The 17,610-nt window shown below is 40.4% G+C and overlaps 2 protein-coding genes across 5 annotated transcripts in view; both read right to left on the bottom strand.

The window, feature by feature from the left end:
• The window catches only part of LRMDA (leucine rich melanocyte differentiation associated), a 1,078,273-nt gene that overhangs the window by 308,283 nt on the left and 752,380 nt on the right, over nt 1-17,610 (bottom strand). The window lies entirely within an intron of this gene.
• LOC125084748 (glucose-6-phosphate isomerase-like) lies at nt 5,203-6,986 on the bottom strand. Its single transcript, XM_047702505.1, is given in 3 exon segments — nt 5,203-6,054; nt 6,057-6,419; nt 6,422-6,986. Coding segments are annotated over 3 exon segments (1,668 nt in total). The 5' UTR covers nt 6,912-6,986; the 3' UTR covers nt 5,203-5,239.

The raw sequence follows: 17,610 nt of genomic DNA, 5'->3' as shown, positions 1-17,610 counted from the left end.
GCAGTGAAATGCAAGAAGTGTGAACTCTGCCATATCCAATAGTAAAGTAGAAGGAACCCTTTCATATATAAAGAGGCAGGACTTCATACTGAGTAGTTACATAACTGTTAGGAGTTAAATTTTGTCCCTCCAAAAAGATATATTGAAGTCCTAAACTCCAGTACCTCAGAATGTGAATTCATTTAGAAAGAGGTTCATTGTAGATGTAATTAATTTAGATGAGGTTATGGTGGAGTAGGGTGAGCCCTTAATCCAGTAAGACTGGTGTCTCTCTATAAGATGATGTGAAACCACAGAGGGAATACAATGTGGAGAGACACACAGGGAGAAGACAATCATGTAGTGACAGAAGCAGAGATTGTAAGATGCATCTACAGGGAAGTAAAACCAAGAATTTCTAGCCATCCCCCAAAATCAAGAAGAGGCAAAGAAGGATTTTACGCAGAGTCACAGAGGAAATGTGGCCCTACTGACACTGAATTCACACTTCTGGCCTCTAGAAGTGTAAGAGAGCAAATTCCTATTGTTTTAAGCCACGCACTTTGTGGCTTGCTACATAGGAAGCCAATACAGTGGTTGATTACAATAAGAATAATCAAGCTACCATTTTTGAGCATTGTTATACAGCAGGCAATGTATCGAGCATTTCAAAAGCATTAAGCACATGGAATTACCACAATCATCTTATGAAGTTGTAACTGAGCCCACATTCATTCAGTTTCCAAGTTAGAACTCCTATTCTCACTTTACAAATGAGGAAACAAGGTGCATGCTAACAGCTCCAAAATCACAGTGCAGATGAGTGGCAAGCCTCTTCAAGTACTGGGGGTACTCACTTTGTTTCCCAGAACAACACACTCTAATATAAGGTGTGCACTGCCTGTGACCCTAACACTGTCATGACCCTGATGAGGACAGGGTCATGGCAGTGTTATTCACCAGCTCACCCTCCCCCACAGCTGTGCTGCCCACAGCCCAAGGGCTCCTCCGCCACAGGTACAGAGGATGAAGAAAAGCCAGGGACCACAGGGCTCACCTAGCATTCCACTTCCACTTCCACTGACACCCTTCACATTTATGTTTCTTAGTTTCAGCTCTCACATGAGATATATTTAAACCAACTTTCTGCTTCTAGAAGAAAAGTTTTAATATCATTGCTATATAGAGGAGTTCTTCTCTACCAAAGAATTCCAGGTAGTATCTGCAAAAGAGATGACAGAATTAGAAAATTACCATACTGGAACCAGCAATGAAATAAGGGACCTAGTTTACCATCATAAACATACTCTATCACTAGGTGACAGGTTGGTTGGGAACTTTATAAAAAAATCACCATCTGAATCTACTAATTAGATATTAATTATGTGTCTGCTGAACATGATGTAATAGGAAGCATACAGCACCACATTAAAAAAAAAATGAACTTGGATCTAAGCACACTCCTGACGTACACCAGATTAAAGGAAGTACACAGGATAGAAGAACAGGGTGAATGACACAACAAGGAAGCAACTAGCCAAAATCAGAAAGTGGCTCTTTCCCAAGGACAAATGACCATATTCCTCCAAAAAATTCAATGTGTAATGACAGAGAGAGAGAGAGAGAGAATGGAAAAGAAGAGAAAAGGAACTATGACGGAATAAAAGAGGTGAAAGAGATATAGCAACCAAATTATATATATGAACCTTGTTTGGATCCTGATTCAAACAAACGCAATGCAAAAGGATGTTTCTGAGACAACTGGGGAAATTAAAATATGGTCTGGGTATTAGAAAATGCTATGGAATTATTAATTTTTTTCTTTTTTTCTTTTCTTTTTTTATTTTATTTTACTTTTTCAGTGTTCCACCCAACGTGGGTCTTGAACTCACAACCCTGAGATCAAGAGTTGCATGCTCTACTGACTAAGCCAGCCAGGTGCACCATTAATTTTTTTTTTAATTTTATTTATTTTTTCTTTAGCTGAGATAATGGCATGGTGAAAATCTGTTAGAGAAGCTTGGTGAAGTGTGTAGGACACTATGACCTGTTATCTGAGCTAAGATTAGGAGGAGGGAGAAAAAAATCATGGCTTCTCCCCTGAAACTCAAGTAAGCAGCTGCTTTGTTGAAAGCTGGGTGCTCCAAATAATGCAAAGTGACTGTCTAGGGAGCAAACCACACACCCTTTCCTCAGAACATACAGTTTTAGGAACCATTTAGAGTTGCCTAAAAATTCTGTGTCAGCAAAATAAGGTGTGCTGGAGGAAAACTTGTCTCTGGAGGCCCCTGAAGAATTAGCTTAATTGGGGGATCTTACCCTTCCTCTGCCATAATACCTGTGTGCTCAATTCATGACCAAGGCTACCACAAATGTTATTACCAAATCAATAAAGAAAACATCTATGCCCATGTTTCTTTGTTTGTGATATGTGGGGCCCTTTGGCAGTGTCCTTCCTGCCGACTGCAAGAGTGGTGTTGCCATCATACATACTTCTTACTGGAATGTGTGATCAAATGAAATAACTTCTGGAAAATGCTTAGAATATCATGCCTTCAATAAATGTTAGCCATGATCATCTTCATCATGATTACTATTATTATACTGTTGGCATTGTACATTCTTGCCATTGAACATTTTCCATGTGTTCCTTTTGTGCTAACTATATTTGTCCAGTAAGGAGAGTTAAAACAGTAAGCCCAAGGGTAAGGATATCCTTACATATTTCTCTCTACCCTCCACGCTTCCCTCCTCCATGTCTACTTGGGAGGGACAGTGTTATGTACCTAACAGTTTTGCAATAAACAGCTGTTTAAAAGCATCTGGGTAAGGAAGACTGGTGGTGATTATCCCTTCAATATAAGGGTTATGGGATCTGGGAACAAAAATTGGCAGTAGAAGGAACAGAACTGAGTGAAATTTCTGGCTCTCTTGCTTAGTGAGTGGACAGGTTGGTGCTTACTAAATATTGTTGAGCTTCAGTTTCCTAATAGGTAAGTGGGGACCCAAGGTACCTGCCTCAAAAGGCTGAGAGTACACAGATGGCATTCTACCTTGGCTGCTGGCTCACCATGAGCACCTCTCCTCCTCTCCAAAATGAGGAGACCCTCATCTAGGCCTCTCTGACTATTAACTGTAAGAGGATATACAAAGTTCATGCATAGGAAAGATTTTGCTATGAACTGAATGTGTGTATCCCCTCCCCCAAATGTCAAAGTCTGAACCCCAGTGGGATGGTATTTGGAGGAGGGGCACTTGAGAGGGGATTAGGATATGAAGGTGAAGCCCTCACGCATGGGATTCATGTTCTTATAAGAGAAGACTAGAGAGCTTGCTTCTCTCTCTGTTGTGTGAGGAAACCAGGGAAGAGGTCTTCAGGCTGGCACCCTGATCTTGGGCTGTCAGCCTCCAGAGCTGAGAGAAAGAAATCTGTCATTCAAGCCACTCAGTCTACGGTATCTTGTCATAGCCTGAACTAACAAAAACATATGCATAATAAAAATTTATTTATTTATTTATTTATTTATTTTAAGATTTTGAGAAAGAGAGACAGAGATAGCGAGCAGGGAGGAAAGGGAGAAGCAAGCTCCCTGTGAGCAGGGACCCGGATGCAGGGAATTGATGCCAGGACCGTGGGATCATGACCTGAGCCGAAGGCAGACACTTAACTGACAGAGCCACCCAGGTGCCCAATAAATGTGCATTCTTGTTCCCCTAACTAACAAGTTCTCAAATTTTAGTTGGCATCACAGAGCATCTCCCTGGGTCCCCAGTGACTGCAGTCCCCCAAGGCCTGCACTCTCTGGTCTCTACCCAGCACTGCCTACTGGCACCAGTCACTCATCAAGGCCCAAGAAGAAGGCAGGTATTGCCAACAGATGACTGAAGGGTTAAGGCAATTGTCTGGTGCTCCCACTTGGAAATCCACAATTTTGCAAAGACAAAAAGAAGGGTCTAGGGCTCTAAGAGAATGTCAGCAAAAGCTACCAAAGTCCTAGGAGAAAGGGGTGGGGGGGTCAACAAAACACAATTTTAAGTTTCCTTAAATTCCCTAAGTGTAATCTACAAGCTGTGATCTACATCTTATCACTAACTACTGATAATCTTGGGTGATTCATCCTGTTCTCTGGACCTCAGTTTCCTCCCGTGTAAAATCAAAAGTGTTCTTAAACGTGAGCCTTGCACACCTCTAGAACTCAGGGGTCTGAGAACTTCGATGAGAAAGAAATAAAACTGTTATATATAAAAATGTGTACTTATATATGTACTTCTATAATACATAACCTATATAAAAATATAAAGGGATATTTTTATTTTCCCTAACTTCTAAGGGCCATTTAATATTTTCTTTGATTATAAATGTAGGCAACAAAATCTCATCAATAAAAATTAGATATATTCAAGTCACATGATTGCAGAAATCTGAAATACCGTTTACATTCACCACTACTTTGTAATTACGGTGGATGTTAGACCTACTTTTAGAGTTCTATAATTTGTGTTAAGAAGCACATAAAGTACAAGTCATGAACTTGATTTTTAAATTTTTTGGCAATAGTATTTCAATATACTTAATTTGCTTTTTAATTTTAATCATATAGTTGGTTTAGTGCATTTGAAAATCATTAGCCTGAGAAGGGGTCCATGGGTTTGACCAAACTCTCAGAGGCGTCCAGGCACCAAAAAGTTAAGGAGCCTGGGGGATTCCAAGTCCTTCTAACTAGGACTTCACAGCTGGTTATTCACAATCCACACTGCTGGTATCTGTTCTGTTCTCTGGCTTCAACCTAGTTCATTTGCTGGGTAAGCCTACAGTCTCTGGAATCTACTTCCTAGGTTCCAACCAGCCTCTGTCCTTGACTGGCTGTGTGACTTTGAGCAGTTTACTTGGCTTCTCTGAGCCTAAGTATCTTCTTTTTAAAAGTGGAGCTCATTCCACCAACTTCTCTGGAGTTGTTGTAAGAGGTTAGTAATGTACTTAAAACAAGAAACAAACAAACAAACAAAAACAACAAAAAAACAAAAAATGGTGCAGCACTCAGTAAAGGATTACTGATGTTACTCTTGTTAGATTTGTATCATGGAAGGGTAGCTGAATTTGTCTTCCCAAAGTCTGCCTCTTTGGCCCAAGGATTATTTTAGGCTAGTTTTATAAAAACTCCAGATACAGGAGAAGTGCTGAAAGTCAAGTAAAAAGTTCCCATTTGTAAGGAACATTTTTTTTTTTTTTTTTTTTTTTTTTTTGCAGCCAGGCATGAGTTTATTGGCTTCTGGCCTCACGCTCCTGCTTGATGAAGTTGATTAGCCCATTGGTAGAAGAGTCATGAGAGGTCACTGGGCTACTGCCATCAAGCTCGGGCTCGATTTTCTTGGCCAGCTGCTTTCCTAGCTCCACCCCCCACTGGTCAAAGCTGTTGATGTCCCAGATGATACCCTGAACGAAGATCTTGTGCTCATACATGGCAATCAAAGCTCCCAGAATGAATGGCATGAGCTTGGTGAACACAATGGAATTGTTTGGGCGATTTCCTTCAAAGATCTTGTGTGGCAACAGCTTCTCCAAGGCCTCTGGACTCTTCGCTGCGGCCTGCAGCTCCTTCCGGGCCTCCTCTGTCAACTTCCCCTTCATCAGGGCCTCTGTCTGGGCCAAAAAGTTGGCCAAGAGAATCTTGTGGTGCAAACCCTTCCTTATCGGGTGCTGGGTCTGGACTGGGATGAGGAAATCACAAGGTATCATCTTGGTGCCTTGGTGGATGAACTGGTAGAAGGCATGCTGGCCATTGGTCCCTGGCTCCTCCCACAAAAGGGGGCCCGTTCCGTGATCCAGGCGAGTGCCAGACTTGGTGATGTACTTCCTGTTGGACTCCATGTTGCCCAGCTGGAAACAGGCCACAAAGTGGTGCAGATACTGGTCAGAGGGCAGCATGGCCTGCGTCTCGCACCCAAAGCAGTTGATGTGCCAGATGCCCAGAATGGCCAGGATGACAGGGGCGTTCTTCTCCAGGGGTGTCATTCGGAAGTGTTGGTCCATCCAGTGAGCCCCTGAGAGCAGCTGCTCGAAGTTGTCAAATCCACATGCAGTGCGATGGAGAGTCCAATGGCTGACCACAGTGAGTAGCATCCTCCTACCCAATCCCAGAACTTGAACATGTTTTGAGGGTCAATCCCAAACTCCTTCACTTTGGACGTGTTGGTAGACAGGGCAACAAAGTGCTTCGCAACTGCAGAAGGGTCCTTGGCCGACAGGAGAAACCACTCCTTCGCCGTCTCTGCATTCGTAACGGTCTCCTGGGTGGTAAAGGTCTTGGAGGCAATGAAGTACAGGGACGACTCAGGATTCAGGGTGGCCAGAGTTTTGGCGATGTGGGTCCCGTCGATGTTGGAGACAAACCAAACCCGGGGACCTCCCGAAGAGTACGGCTTAAGGGCTTTGGTCACCATGGTCCCAGGTCAGAGCCGCCAATGCCGATGTTAATGACGTCCGTGATGGGCTTGCCTGAGTACCCCTTCCATTCACCACTGCGGACATGCTGACAGAAAGACTTCATCTTCTCCAGGACCCTGTTGACCTCTGGCATCACATCCTTGCCATCCACCAGAATGGGTGTGTTTGACCGGTTTTGCAAGGCCACGTGCAGCACTGCCCGTTCCTCTGTGAAGTTGATCTTCTCGCCACTGAACATGGGATCCCGGGCAGCCTCCATACCCCTGGACTTGGCCAGGTCCACCAGCATCTGCATCACAGTGTCGGTCACAAGAGTCTTTGAGTAATCCACCAGAATATGCCCATGGCTGGTGTTCAGGTTCAAGCTGAAGTGGCTGAAGCGTTCCTTGTCCCCTTAGAAAAGGCGGCGCAAGTTGAGGTCAGAGCCGTGCTCGCGGTACCATTTCTGCAGCTTCTGGAACTGCGGATTCTGGGTGAGCGCAACCATGGTGACAGCAGTGGGGTGCACGGGCTTGGACGAGCTCGGAGGAGGAAGAGGGGGTGGGAGGCACCAGGAACATTTATATTTTTAAAGGAAATCTCCAAGTGTAAGGATGTATCAGGAAGAGGCAGATGATTCAATCTCTAGAAACTTTTATCAATGGGGAAGCCAGGTCTTAAATCTGCATAACAACCCTACCCTCCTTTGCTGTGCTTTTCCTAGTTACCTCCCACAACCCCCAGTGTCTTTTTTATCTTTAGCTGAAAATGGTATTTAAGGTGGAGTTAGTCTTCCCAAGTATCTTTCTGGGTATCATGTGTTCAGGAGGTATACATGTTACTAAACTTTTGTCTTTTGCCTCTTAATCTGTTTTTATTTTTGTTCTTTTTTTTTGCTTTTTTTTTGTTTGTTTGTTTGTTTGTTTCTTCTCTTATTATGAAGGTGTCTCAACCAAAACCTAGAAGGGAAACTTAGAGGAAAAATTATTTTTCCTTCCCCACAATACCTTGGTGTGTGGTTATTACAAACCACATCGCTTAAAGGGGCAAATGTCCCCCAAACCGAATCTACTATTACTCAGACCTGTTGAAAAATGCATTCAATATTTCAAAGCACAAAGAAGAGATACAGCAATAGAATAATGGAAATAATTAGAAATCACGGGATTTCACCTCAGTTCACTCTGAACTGTTATGGAGGAAATCATCAAGAATGTGAGACTTGAAAAAAGGCCACACTGAGTTCATTTTTCTAGAACTCCTTTTAGAATCCTCTTTGCTCTGGGATCCTATATGCTTTCTCCTCACTTAATTTCCCCCCTGCAGTTTGTATATAAAAACTGATAAGTCCTAATCTCAACCTAACAGTGTGTGAGATTTTGTGGATATGCCCTTAATGTAAATAATCCAATCTCTCCCAACAAACTGTTTCTGTCATAAGGCTATTTGTGATAACTACAGCGACCACTTAGAGACTTTTGTTCTCCATTAGAGGGATGATATCTCGGCCAGCAAGGAAGGTTTTATTACTTTGCATAAACTTCTGTAGCTTAAAAGGAGCAGTAGTAAAGTTAGTTCAAGGCCCTTTATGACTTCTTTTGTTCTGCAAAGTTGGGGAGGAAAAACATCAGTGAGGTATGAAAAGGCTGTTTGTTTACAATCAGTACGCAGATCCTCGCCTTTTTCATAAAAGGAAAGGAAACCAGCGGGAGAATTACAATACCCAGCACCTCCCTGGGTCTCTCTGTATTCTCCACACTTGTGTATTAAGCAGCTAGGCAGCTGTCGAACAAGTACTATCAACAAAGCAATCTTCTAGCCCTTTGATTCAGGCTATTCATATCTTCTGCCCTGAAATAAAATGACTTTCACAATTAAAACACCGAAATCAATGCAGTATCTATTGTCATGTCTGCAGGAGAAAAGCTTTAATTACAGCCATAGTTAGATAACACAATCATTACACCTCCTTAATCTCAAATATAAAACCAGCACCCTCTGAGTACTTTGCCACCCTTTCTTTGATTTTTTTTTCCTTTTCTTTTTTTTTTCTTTCTTTTTTTTCTCCCCCCAACATGAATGGCTTTTTATCTAAGCACTTCAATTTGCATGCCTTTGCTCGGAGGCAGCTCCCCATGATATGTTAATTGCAGATTGCTTTAAGTACTAAAAGATTAACATAAAACCCTTTGCAAACAAGCTAATAGTTTATGATAATTTTTGCATGGCCTTTGTCTGTCTATCACTGGATTGCCTCTAGCTGTAATTTTATAAAGAAGCTGTAAAATATCATTTAAACAAGTTCATTTACACATAATTATTACCAGAATCACATTATTCAATTTAGATACTCCAGCCTATTAACAATCCATGAACTAAAATGTAATTAAACTATTTTCCTTTTATGAACCTATTCATTACAATGTGTGGGAGATGGATCTCTCAGTTTCACTGCAAATTTCAGCACTTTGTTGTTGAAATTGACAAGTCTGGCACTCATTATGTGCTTTTAATTATATTAAAAGTATTGCAAGACAGCTTAGATAAAGAATATATTTAGAAAAGAATGCCTGGAAATGCCAAGATGGTGTCATCCCCAAATATATATTTATTTTACTCATGCATTTTTTTTTCTGCCCTCTTAACAGTGAAAAATAAAATCATGCTGGTTGTTTTAATTGAGATTTTCATAGCTTTTCTTAGTAATTTTTCTAATTTAAACCAAGGATAAATATCTCATCTAATTAATTGTGTTTACTCATTTTTCCAGATTTCTATCTACTTTTTTTTAAAAAACTGTAGCTGGATTTATAACCAAATAAGTATAGTCTCTCAGAATTTACATACAGACACACAATTACCTCACATATGAAGGATGCCATATTTAGGACTTCATTAAAAAACTGTTGAACAGCTTAATTTCTGATACAAGCTTTAATCTGTGTGGGAGCAACAGCATTAATGGGAAACACTTCATCTGCTTTGAAAGGGGTAAGTCCCTTGCTTCTGCTCAGTGTCGCTTGATTTCTGAGGTGACTCAAACTCTTTCAGGTAGTGCAGACTCAGAACAAGCTTGAAACTGAGAGTTCTAAGACTGGCCACTGATGGACATCTAAGTCTATATTGATGACACAGGGCATCCCAGTTTGGGTACTACTAGAGCAGCTATCAAAGAGTCCTGTCTGAACACCCTACCTCCACTCTAATGACATACTTAGTATGTAACTGTCCAAAGCTTTCTTTTCCATTGCCCCATCTCCATCCTCCTTAGAATGTTCAACACCTCCCTCCAGATAAAATCTGGATTGTATTTACCTTCATGTATTAAGTCATGACCAGCATTTTCCATAAAGAACCTTTTGTCCTCAGTGACTAAACTGGAGTACTGGTAGCCTGCACCAATCACTCGGTATCACTGCATATTCTTATGCAGGTAGCTATGTGCTTTGTGGTTGATTATCTCTTGTCCTCTCAACTACTTGGTGAGTTTCTCTTTTTATGCCTCTACATTCCTCTTATGGCCTGATGGTATCTTATATGTGGCCAATATTTAACCAAAATACTATAAATGTTGATTAGATATTAAAGTCGACCATTTTCTCTATTAGCCATTATTGGCTCATACTATGGAAGACTGTAAGATGTACCCAGTAATTCCTTGCCCAGAACCCTACTTTAGCTCCTCCTCCTCAGGGATCTCAAAGAAGAAATTCAGATGATTACAAGGATAGTTTATAAGTTGGCCAAGAACAACTTAAGAAACAAAATCACCCTAAGACTTTCTGGGCCTTCAGCAATTCACTAATGCCCACTCTGCCTTTCAGAGACTAAAGATCTGGAATGGAAGTAATATCCCTACCCCCTTTTTTTTTTTTTTTTTTTTTTTTTTGAGATTTTATTTATTTGAGAGAGAGAGAGAGAGAGAAAGAGAGAGTATGGGAGTTGGGAGCAGAAGGAGAAGCAGACTCCACTGAGCAGGGCTAGATTCTAGGACCCCTGAATCATGACCTGAGCTGAAGACAGATGCTTAACCAACTGAGCCACCCCGGCATCCAGTAATACTCCTAATTAAGGAAAAATAACCATTGGTACAATATGCCCCTGTTTGGGTGGCCACTTGTCAGTCACTCTGGAGAAATAGGGGGAGGGGAAGAAAACCCAGAAATAACGTACTTCACTCGAAGACTCTTGCATAAGAATAGATTTAGAGTGATTATTAAAATCATTAAATAGATAAAGAAATCAAAAAGTTCTATGGCCAAAGGGTTCTGTATATATATATTTTTAAGTTTATTTATTTATTTGAGAGAGTGAGCACACCAGCAAAGGCAAGAGGGAGAGGGAGAGGTAGAAGCAGGCTCCCCACTGAGCAGGGAGCCCAATGAGGGGATTGATCTCAGGACCCTGGGATCATGACCTGAGCCAAAAACAGTGGCTTAACTAACTGAGCCAACCAGGTGCCCCGAGTGGCTTCTATTGAACTCTTCTATGGAAGAGTTGACTGTTAAAAACAAGACAATAGGTTTCAAATGAAGTCACTTATGCTAAGCCCCATGTCACAAATGAGCCTTACCTTATAATTTCGGCTCCCCCAAAAATGGATTCTTACACTAGCAATCAGGAATCAACTGATCAATGTTAGTTAGGTAGTCTTTCTGACAGACTCTTGCCATCCCCTAAAGGAAAATATCCTTGCAATATTAAACCCCTTGTTTGGCTTAGTATTACTGCCTTGTTTCTGCTCCCTTCTGACTGCAAAGTTTTCCATTTTGTACAGATCCTCAGAGCTTCTTTCTATCTGCTAGATTGAATGCTGAGTAATTCATGAATTCATGAATTTAATGAAGCCAATAAGATCTTTAAAATTTATTCAGTTAAATTTCATTTTTTAATATCACTGATATATATTTACTGAGCACTCATTGCCTAACTGAGTCCAAGGGGAATGCAGTAAACAAGGTCACATAACCCACAAACAGCTACCCTAAATTCCTTTTGCCATTCACATCTCACCAACTTTGATGGAACATAAACAACTTCCGCCTACCTAAATGAATCCAGGCAGAGGCCTGGGGGAGCCACACCACCCCATGACTCAGACATCAGGCAGAGGCAATGTGACAGGTTTCCTATAGTTTTTTTCCCCATCTGTGTATGTATTTCTCTTATCTTGAACCTCACAACCTTGTTTGTTTTACTGTACATTAATGTTTGGCACAGTGCCTAGCACATAGAGACAACACAATAAATGTGTTAAAAGTTAAATTAATTGGTAGATACCTAATGAACGAGCTGGGACTTTATATCATGGTAGAGTCTTCGAAACCAGGTATTTCAAATGCTGGTGCATTTTAAAGAAATAGAGATTTAAGTTTAAGGATTAAGTTAAAAAGTACCCAAAACTGGGGCACCTGGGCAGCTCAGTGGGTTAAAGCCTCTGCCTTCGACTCAGGTCATGATCCCAGGGTCCTGGGATCGAGTTCCTCATGGGGGGGGGGGGTCTCTGCTCAGCAGGAAGTCTGCTTCTCCCTCTCTTTCTGCCTGCCTCTCTGACTACTTGTGATCTGTCTCTCTGTCAAATAAATAAATAAAATCTTTTAAAAAATTACCCAAAACTTGGAAATAAGAGAATTGGGGTGGGGGGGTATCTAAGAAGGGCACAATCACAATACCCTTTCAATGGCAAAATGTTGGTGTGGTAGGACAGGTCCTCGAAAGAATTATTTAATTCTTAAAGAGATCATTTAATTCTTAAGGAGTTTATACTTATGTTTGACTTCATTCCTCACTGCTTGATTACAGCCCAGAAACAGTGACGTCACATGTTAAACTGTAGGTTTTTGTCCAGTAAAAAAGAAGAAGAAGAAGCAGCAGCAGCAGCAGCAGCAGCAGCAGCTAAAGAAGAAGAAGGAGAAGGAGAAGAAGAAAAAGAAGAAGAAGAAGAAAAACAAAAGAAAAGGTCCCCAAATTTTATGATTTAGTTGCTCTAAAAGACATTGGTAGAGAGAGTCAATTATCATATGGTTTCACTTATTTGTGGAGCATAACAAATAACATGGAGGACAAGGGGAGATGGAGAGGAGAAGGGAGTTGAGGGAAATAGGAAGGGGAGGTGAACTATGAGAGACTATGGACTCTGAAAAACAATCTGAGGGTTTTGAAGGGGCAGGGGGTGGGAGGTTGGGGGAACCAGGTGGTGGGTATTAGAGAGGGCACAGATTGCATGGAGCACGGGGTGTGGTGCAAAAACAATGAATACTGTTATGCTGAAAAGAAATAAAAAATTTAAAAAAAATGGGTTAGGGGCGCCTGGGTGGCTCAGTGGGTTAAGCCGCTGCCTTCGGCTCAGGTCATGATCTCAGGGTCCTGGGATCGAGTCCCGCATCGGGCTCTCTGCTCATCGGAGAACCTGCTTCCTCCTCTCTCACTCTCTCTCTCTCTCTGCCTGCCTCTCTGCCTACTTGTGATCTCTCTCTGTGAAATAAATAAATAAAATCTTTAAAAAAAAATGGGTTAGACCATAACATTCTAAAAATTTAGGGATTTTCCAAAGTCACATTCCTTATTAGGTCCAATAAAATGATAAACCAAAAGTACGATTACTATAAAAATCTTAGGATTTAAAAATACAAACCCTGAATTAAAGAAAAAATATAAAATATCACAAATTATCTAGATAAACAAACAACAGAAGATTAGCTTGCATTATGGCTTATGTGACATTAGCCATTACTTTATTTGGAGAAAATTATTATTATTATTATTATTATTAAAGAAAGTCTCATAATAAATATACACTATTTAGCTTGAGAAAGTAGAAAAAGCATGGTAACCACATATTACAAGAATGAAGCTACTGTCATTTAATGTTATAAAAGATAAAATTAAAGAAATAGAAAAGTATATTGTCAAAAAATATACCTCAAAATATGGGCCTTTAGAAAAGACAAATGGAAATATGAAAATATAAATACATATAGGAATTAGAAAAGTACATTTGACAGTACCATAGACACTGAAAAAATAAGCAATTTATAAGAGAACATTACTTGTATTTTTTCTGAGGACCATATTTTATTGATAACTGTTTTTTTGCTTATTTTAATAATCTGGGCATATTTGTTTTAGCACTGTTCAGCAAACCCTCAACCCCCATCTCGGTTGGTACTTCATTTAGTTCTGACACATTTCTTCATAATACTAAGGTACTCTCATTGTGTTACACTACTTTCATCTTTCAAATAGTACTGCTTTTTATTTTTTATTTTTATTTTTTAAAGATTTTATTTATTTATTTGGCAGAGAGAGAGATCACAATTAGGCAGAGAGGCAGGCAGAGAGAGAGATGGGGGGAGGCAGGCTCCCTGCTGAGCAGAGAGCTCAATTCAGGACTTGATCCCAGGACCCTGAGATCATGACCTGAGCCAAAGGCAGGGGCTTAACCCACTGTGCCAACCAGGCACCCTAAAAGACTGTTATAACTCATTGTTTCTGCTACTTAAGGTAAACCCCACATTTGCTTTAAAACAGAGAAATACGGTCATGAATTTTAATAAATTTAATACTTCTGTTCTGCAAGACATATGTCAAAAAATAAATAAATAAAAGACATTGGTTAGTTTTGTATCTAATTGTAGCAATCTTGGCCTAACGTCCTTTTTTTTTTTAAGTGCCTATAAATACCCAGTTCCTCAAAAGGACCCAGCTTTATAATATTACTAGTACCCTCATTCGTGGCTTAAGTATATTAATAATATAAAATAATGTACACATTAACATAGCATTTGTGTGAACCAGATTTTTTAATATTTTGAAAATTATACTTGATAATATCATAGGACAGGCCTCAGCAATGCCAAGGGAGGGCCCTATACTGTACAGGCCACATCTTCTAAACTCTGACTTACATACACATAAGGGATCCTAGGGGACAAACACATAAAAGAACAGAATAGTTGGCAGGTAGCTGATCCCCCTTACCATTACCACCAAATCTTCAAGGTCTGGCAGGCAGAAGCATGACCCTAAGGTCAAGGAATGGATCAAGAAGAAAGAAAATTCTGTTGTGGGGGAAGCTAGAGTAGAGAGTGGACCTGTGAACACAGTAAAGGCTGAAGGGATGTATACAGTAGATGGTGGTGGAAGGGGCCTCAGGCGACACTGACTTGATATTTATGCTTCGAGAGAAAGAAATTCCTCAACCTTATAAGAAATGATTAGACTAAATAATTCTGAAGGTCTAGGATTATCAAATATCCTCATGGTTACATGATTTCCATTTTTCTCAGAAGACTCAACTTCTACTTTCCCTGTGCCCTTGGATCCTTGACAAGGGCTTTCTTACCTGGTTCCTCCCAACATTGCTGGTATGAACCACTTTGAATCTGGTTTTTACCTGTTCCCAGGAGCTGCATAGTTTCTGTTGTCTCTTTGGCCAAGACTGACTGCCCTGGGACACACTGTGCCTCCCTCCACCATCACACTGGCAGCTCCCATGGGCCTATGTCTCATACCAACTCTCAAAGAAAGGAACTCTCTTGTTACCAGTGCCAGAAACAATACTTCTACAACAGCTAGTGGGTTTCCTTGCTGCTTTGTTTTTGTTTTGTTTTGTTTTGTTTTGCACTATGTCCCATAGTTCTCCTCACCTATAATTCTCAGACCCCAGGGCAGGCCATCTGAGCACCCTCACACTCCCTGTAGGGCTGGAACCCACCCGGATGATCAGAGAAGAGACCTCGATTGTACATTTCACTTCTAAAATTTCTGGCGTACTTGCCTGGCTCAGAAACGTACTGCCTCTTGGATATCTGTAAGTTGTAGGCAGCTAACTACATTCCCTTCCATGCCTGGGGGAAAGTTTCAACCTCAAACAACTTTATTTAAACAATTTCTTACTTAACATGTTTTTCTCAGTGCTTCAAATCCAATCACTCCCTGCATCGCAGGGAAGAACTGCTACAGGACAAAAAGAACAACACAACCTGTTTTTATTTTAATATCTTCCGGGTCTCTCGGCACTGCCATCATTTGGGCTGTCAGCCCTTCACAGCCCGAGGTGGCTTCCCGCTCTCTGCAGACAGTCTGCCTCCCCACTAATGGCACTGTTTGAGCGAGGGGGAAATGCAATTTTCCACTCCATTACAAGCACTGTGTAAAAGGACCTCTTTTTCTCACTGCACACAGATAAGGACCTAATGAAATTCCATTCACTAAGTATTACAATAGCCAACTCCACTCCAAATACAGGCGTTCTCAGCGCCTGCCAGGCCCCCCACTCCAGAAGCGATTGCCACTGAATGTCCCTGGATTGGATCCCGTCAGGATGAAAAACTACGGGGTAAGCAGGGAGAGACCCTGGAGGAAGGGAAGGTAACAAAGATGGCAGGACATCCATGTCTTTTGCTCTTCCTTCTAATCATTAGGCCTGGAGAGTTTCTTAAGGACTCTGGTAGAAGCTCTGAAATTCTTGTGTCTGGAAATAGCAATCTTGGGAGAGTCCAAGTACCCCCTAAAAGGTCTGAACATCACATACTCTACAGACCTGGGTAACAAAAGTGAGAGAAGAGGGGCCATGCGCTGTCTGCATTCTAAAATAGAAATTAAGAACATTTCACATTCCTAATGATCACGTGAATCTCATGAAAGCCTGTTGAAAAGGTAAAACTGCTTCTTCGTATTTTTCCATCTTTCTCTCCTCATCCCTTGTCTAGCCAAATCTCCTTTCCAGTCTATGTGCCCTTGATCCATGGTGAAGTAATACAAAAAGTAACAGAAAATAAAGTTTCCTTCTTCCTTCCCCATTCAGAGTATCAATGTCCTAGTAGTTGTCTAGGGTCATGGGGTTGGGGAGGCATGGCCTCCATGTCACCAGTGTTCTCCCTCTACATGATCTCTGGTTTTGCCTCAGACCAAAACTCATCACTCTCATACCTACGCCATCCAGGTTTGATTCTGTCACCAAATAATCCACGCTGCCAGAGAGAACCTGATGAAGTTCTAGTTCGATAGCAAATCAACAGGCTGCTCCTGGCAGCACAATGCATTAGCTTCAAGGAATTAAGTGTGAACGCTGAATTTAAAGATATAGTTTCTATGTATATGGGATGCAGTTTTGGGCCATGCAGACTTTTTGTGGAATCTCTTCAATCATATTACCAAAGTATTCCTATATCTCAACTGAGACACAATTAAGCTCGGAGGAAGACAGAAAAATAGTTTTATATATATATATATATATATATATATATATATATATATATATATATGATACATACCCTATCTATTAAGATGCTATATATTAAATATTTACATATAAAAATAAATATACACTAAAAAAGTTCCTTCTATCCTCATTTCCCATTCTTATTTCCTCCCTCAAAGGCAGTGATCCTAATTCATTTGGTCTTTTTATCATATGAATTCTTGAAAAAAGTATTTTTTTACCTTATACCATATTGCAAGATACACCCATGTTATTGTGTGTCACTGCATTTGTTTTGGCAGCTATATAATATTCCACTAAAAGAATACATATGGTGATTTCAGATATTTGCTCTTAAAAACAGTAACGCCAAGGACTTTCTTTACATGTCTCCTATTGTACATGTATCCCAATGGCATTGCCGGGTCATGGGGTCATTAACATACAAATTTAGATCATTAATTTTCCAAAATATACCACCCATTGGTACTCCTGTCAGCAATGTATAAGAAAACAACATTTTCCAGTCATGTATGTGAAAGAAAATCTTACTATGTTTTCTTTGCAATTCCCGAATCATTAATAATGTTGACCATATTTCTTCCCATGTTATTTGGCTATGAATATTTCCTCCTCTGCAAAGTATCTCTATCTTCTGTCCAATTTTCCAAGGCATTGTTTGTAGTTTTCCTAATTGGCTGATAGGAGTTCTTTATAGACTTTCCATACTGACCCATTATCATCTGTGTATGTTGAGAGTATCTTTCCCTAGTTCATGACTTGTCTTTTCCACTTTATCAAGTGTTTTTTGATTAACAAGTATCCCCATTTTGTAGACCAAAATTCAAGTCTTTTCTTCCATATGTTTTTAAAGAAATCTTACTGTTGTTTTGTGCTCAAGTATTTTTAATTTATGTGAGCTATATTGTTATATGTGTCATCTTTCTTTTTTTCCATTCAAGTTGTATACTTCTAAGATTCATTGTGTCATGATACGTACATC

This window comes from Lutra lutra, chromosome 14, assembly GCF_902655055.1.
Source record: "Lutra lutra chromosome 14, mLutLut1.2, whole genome shotgun sequence".
Lineage (NCBI taxonomy): Eukaryota > Metazoa > Chordata > Mammalia > Carnivora > Mustelidae > Lutra > Lutra lutra.
The sequence above is the reverse complement of the archived record's forward strand: the minus strand, read 5'-3'. Positions and strand labels throughout refer to the sequence as shown.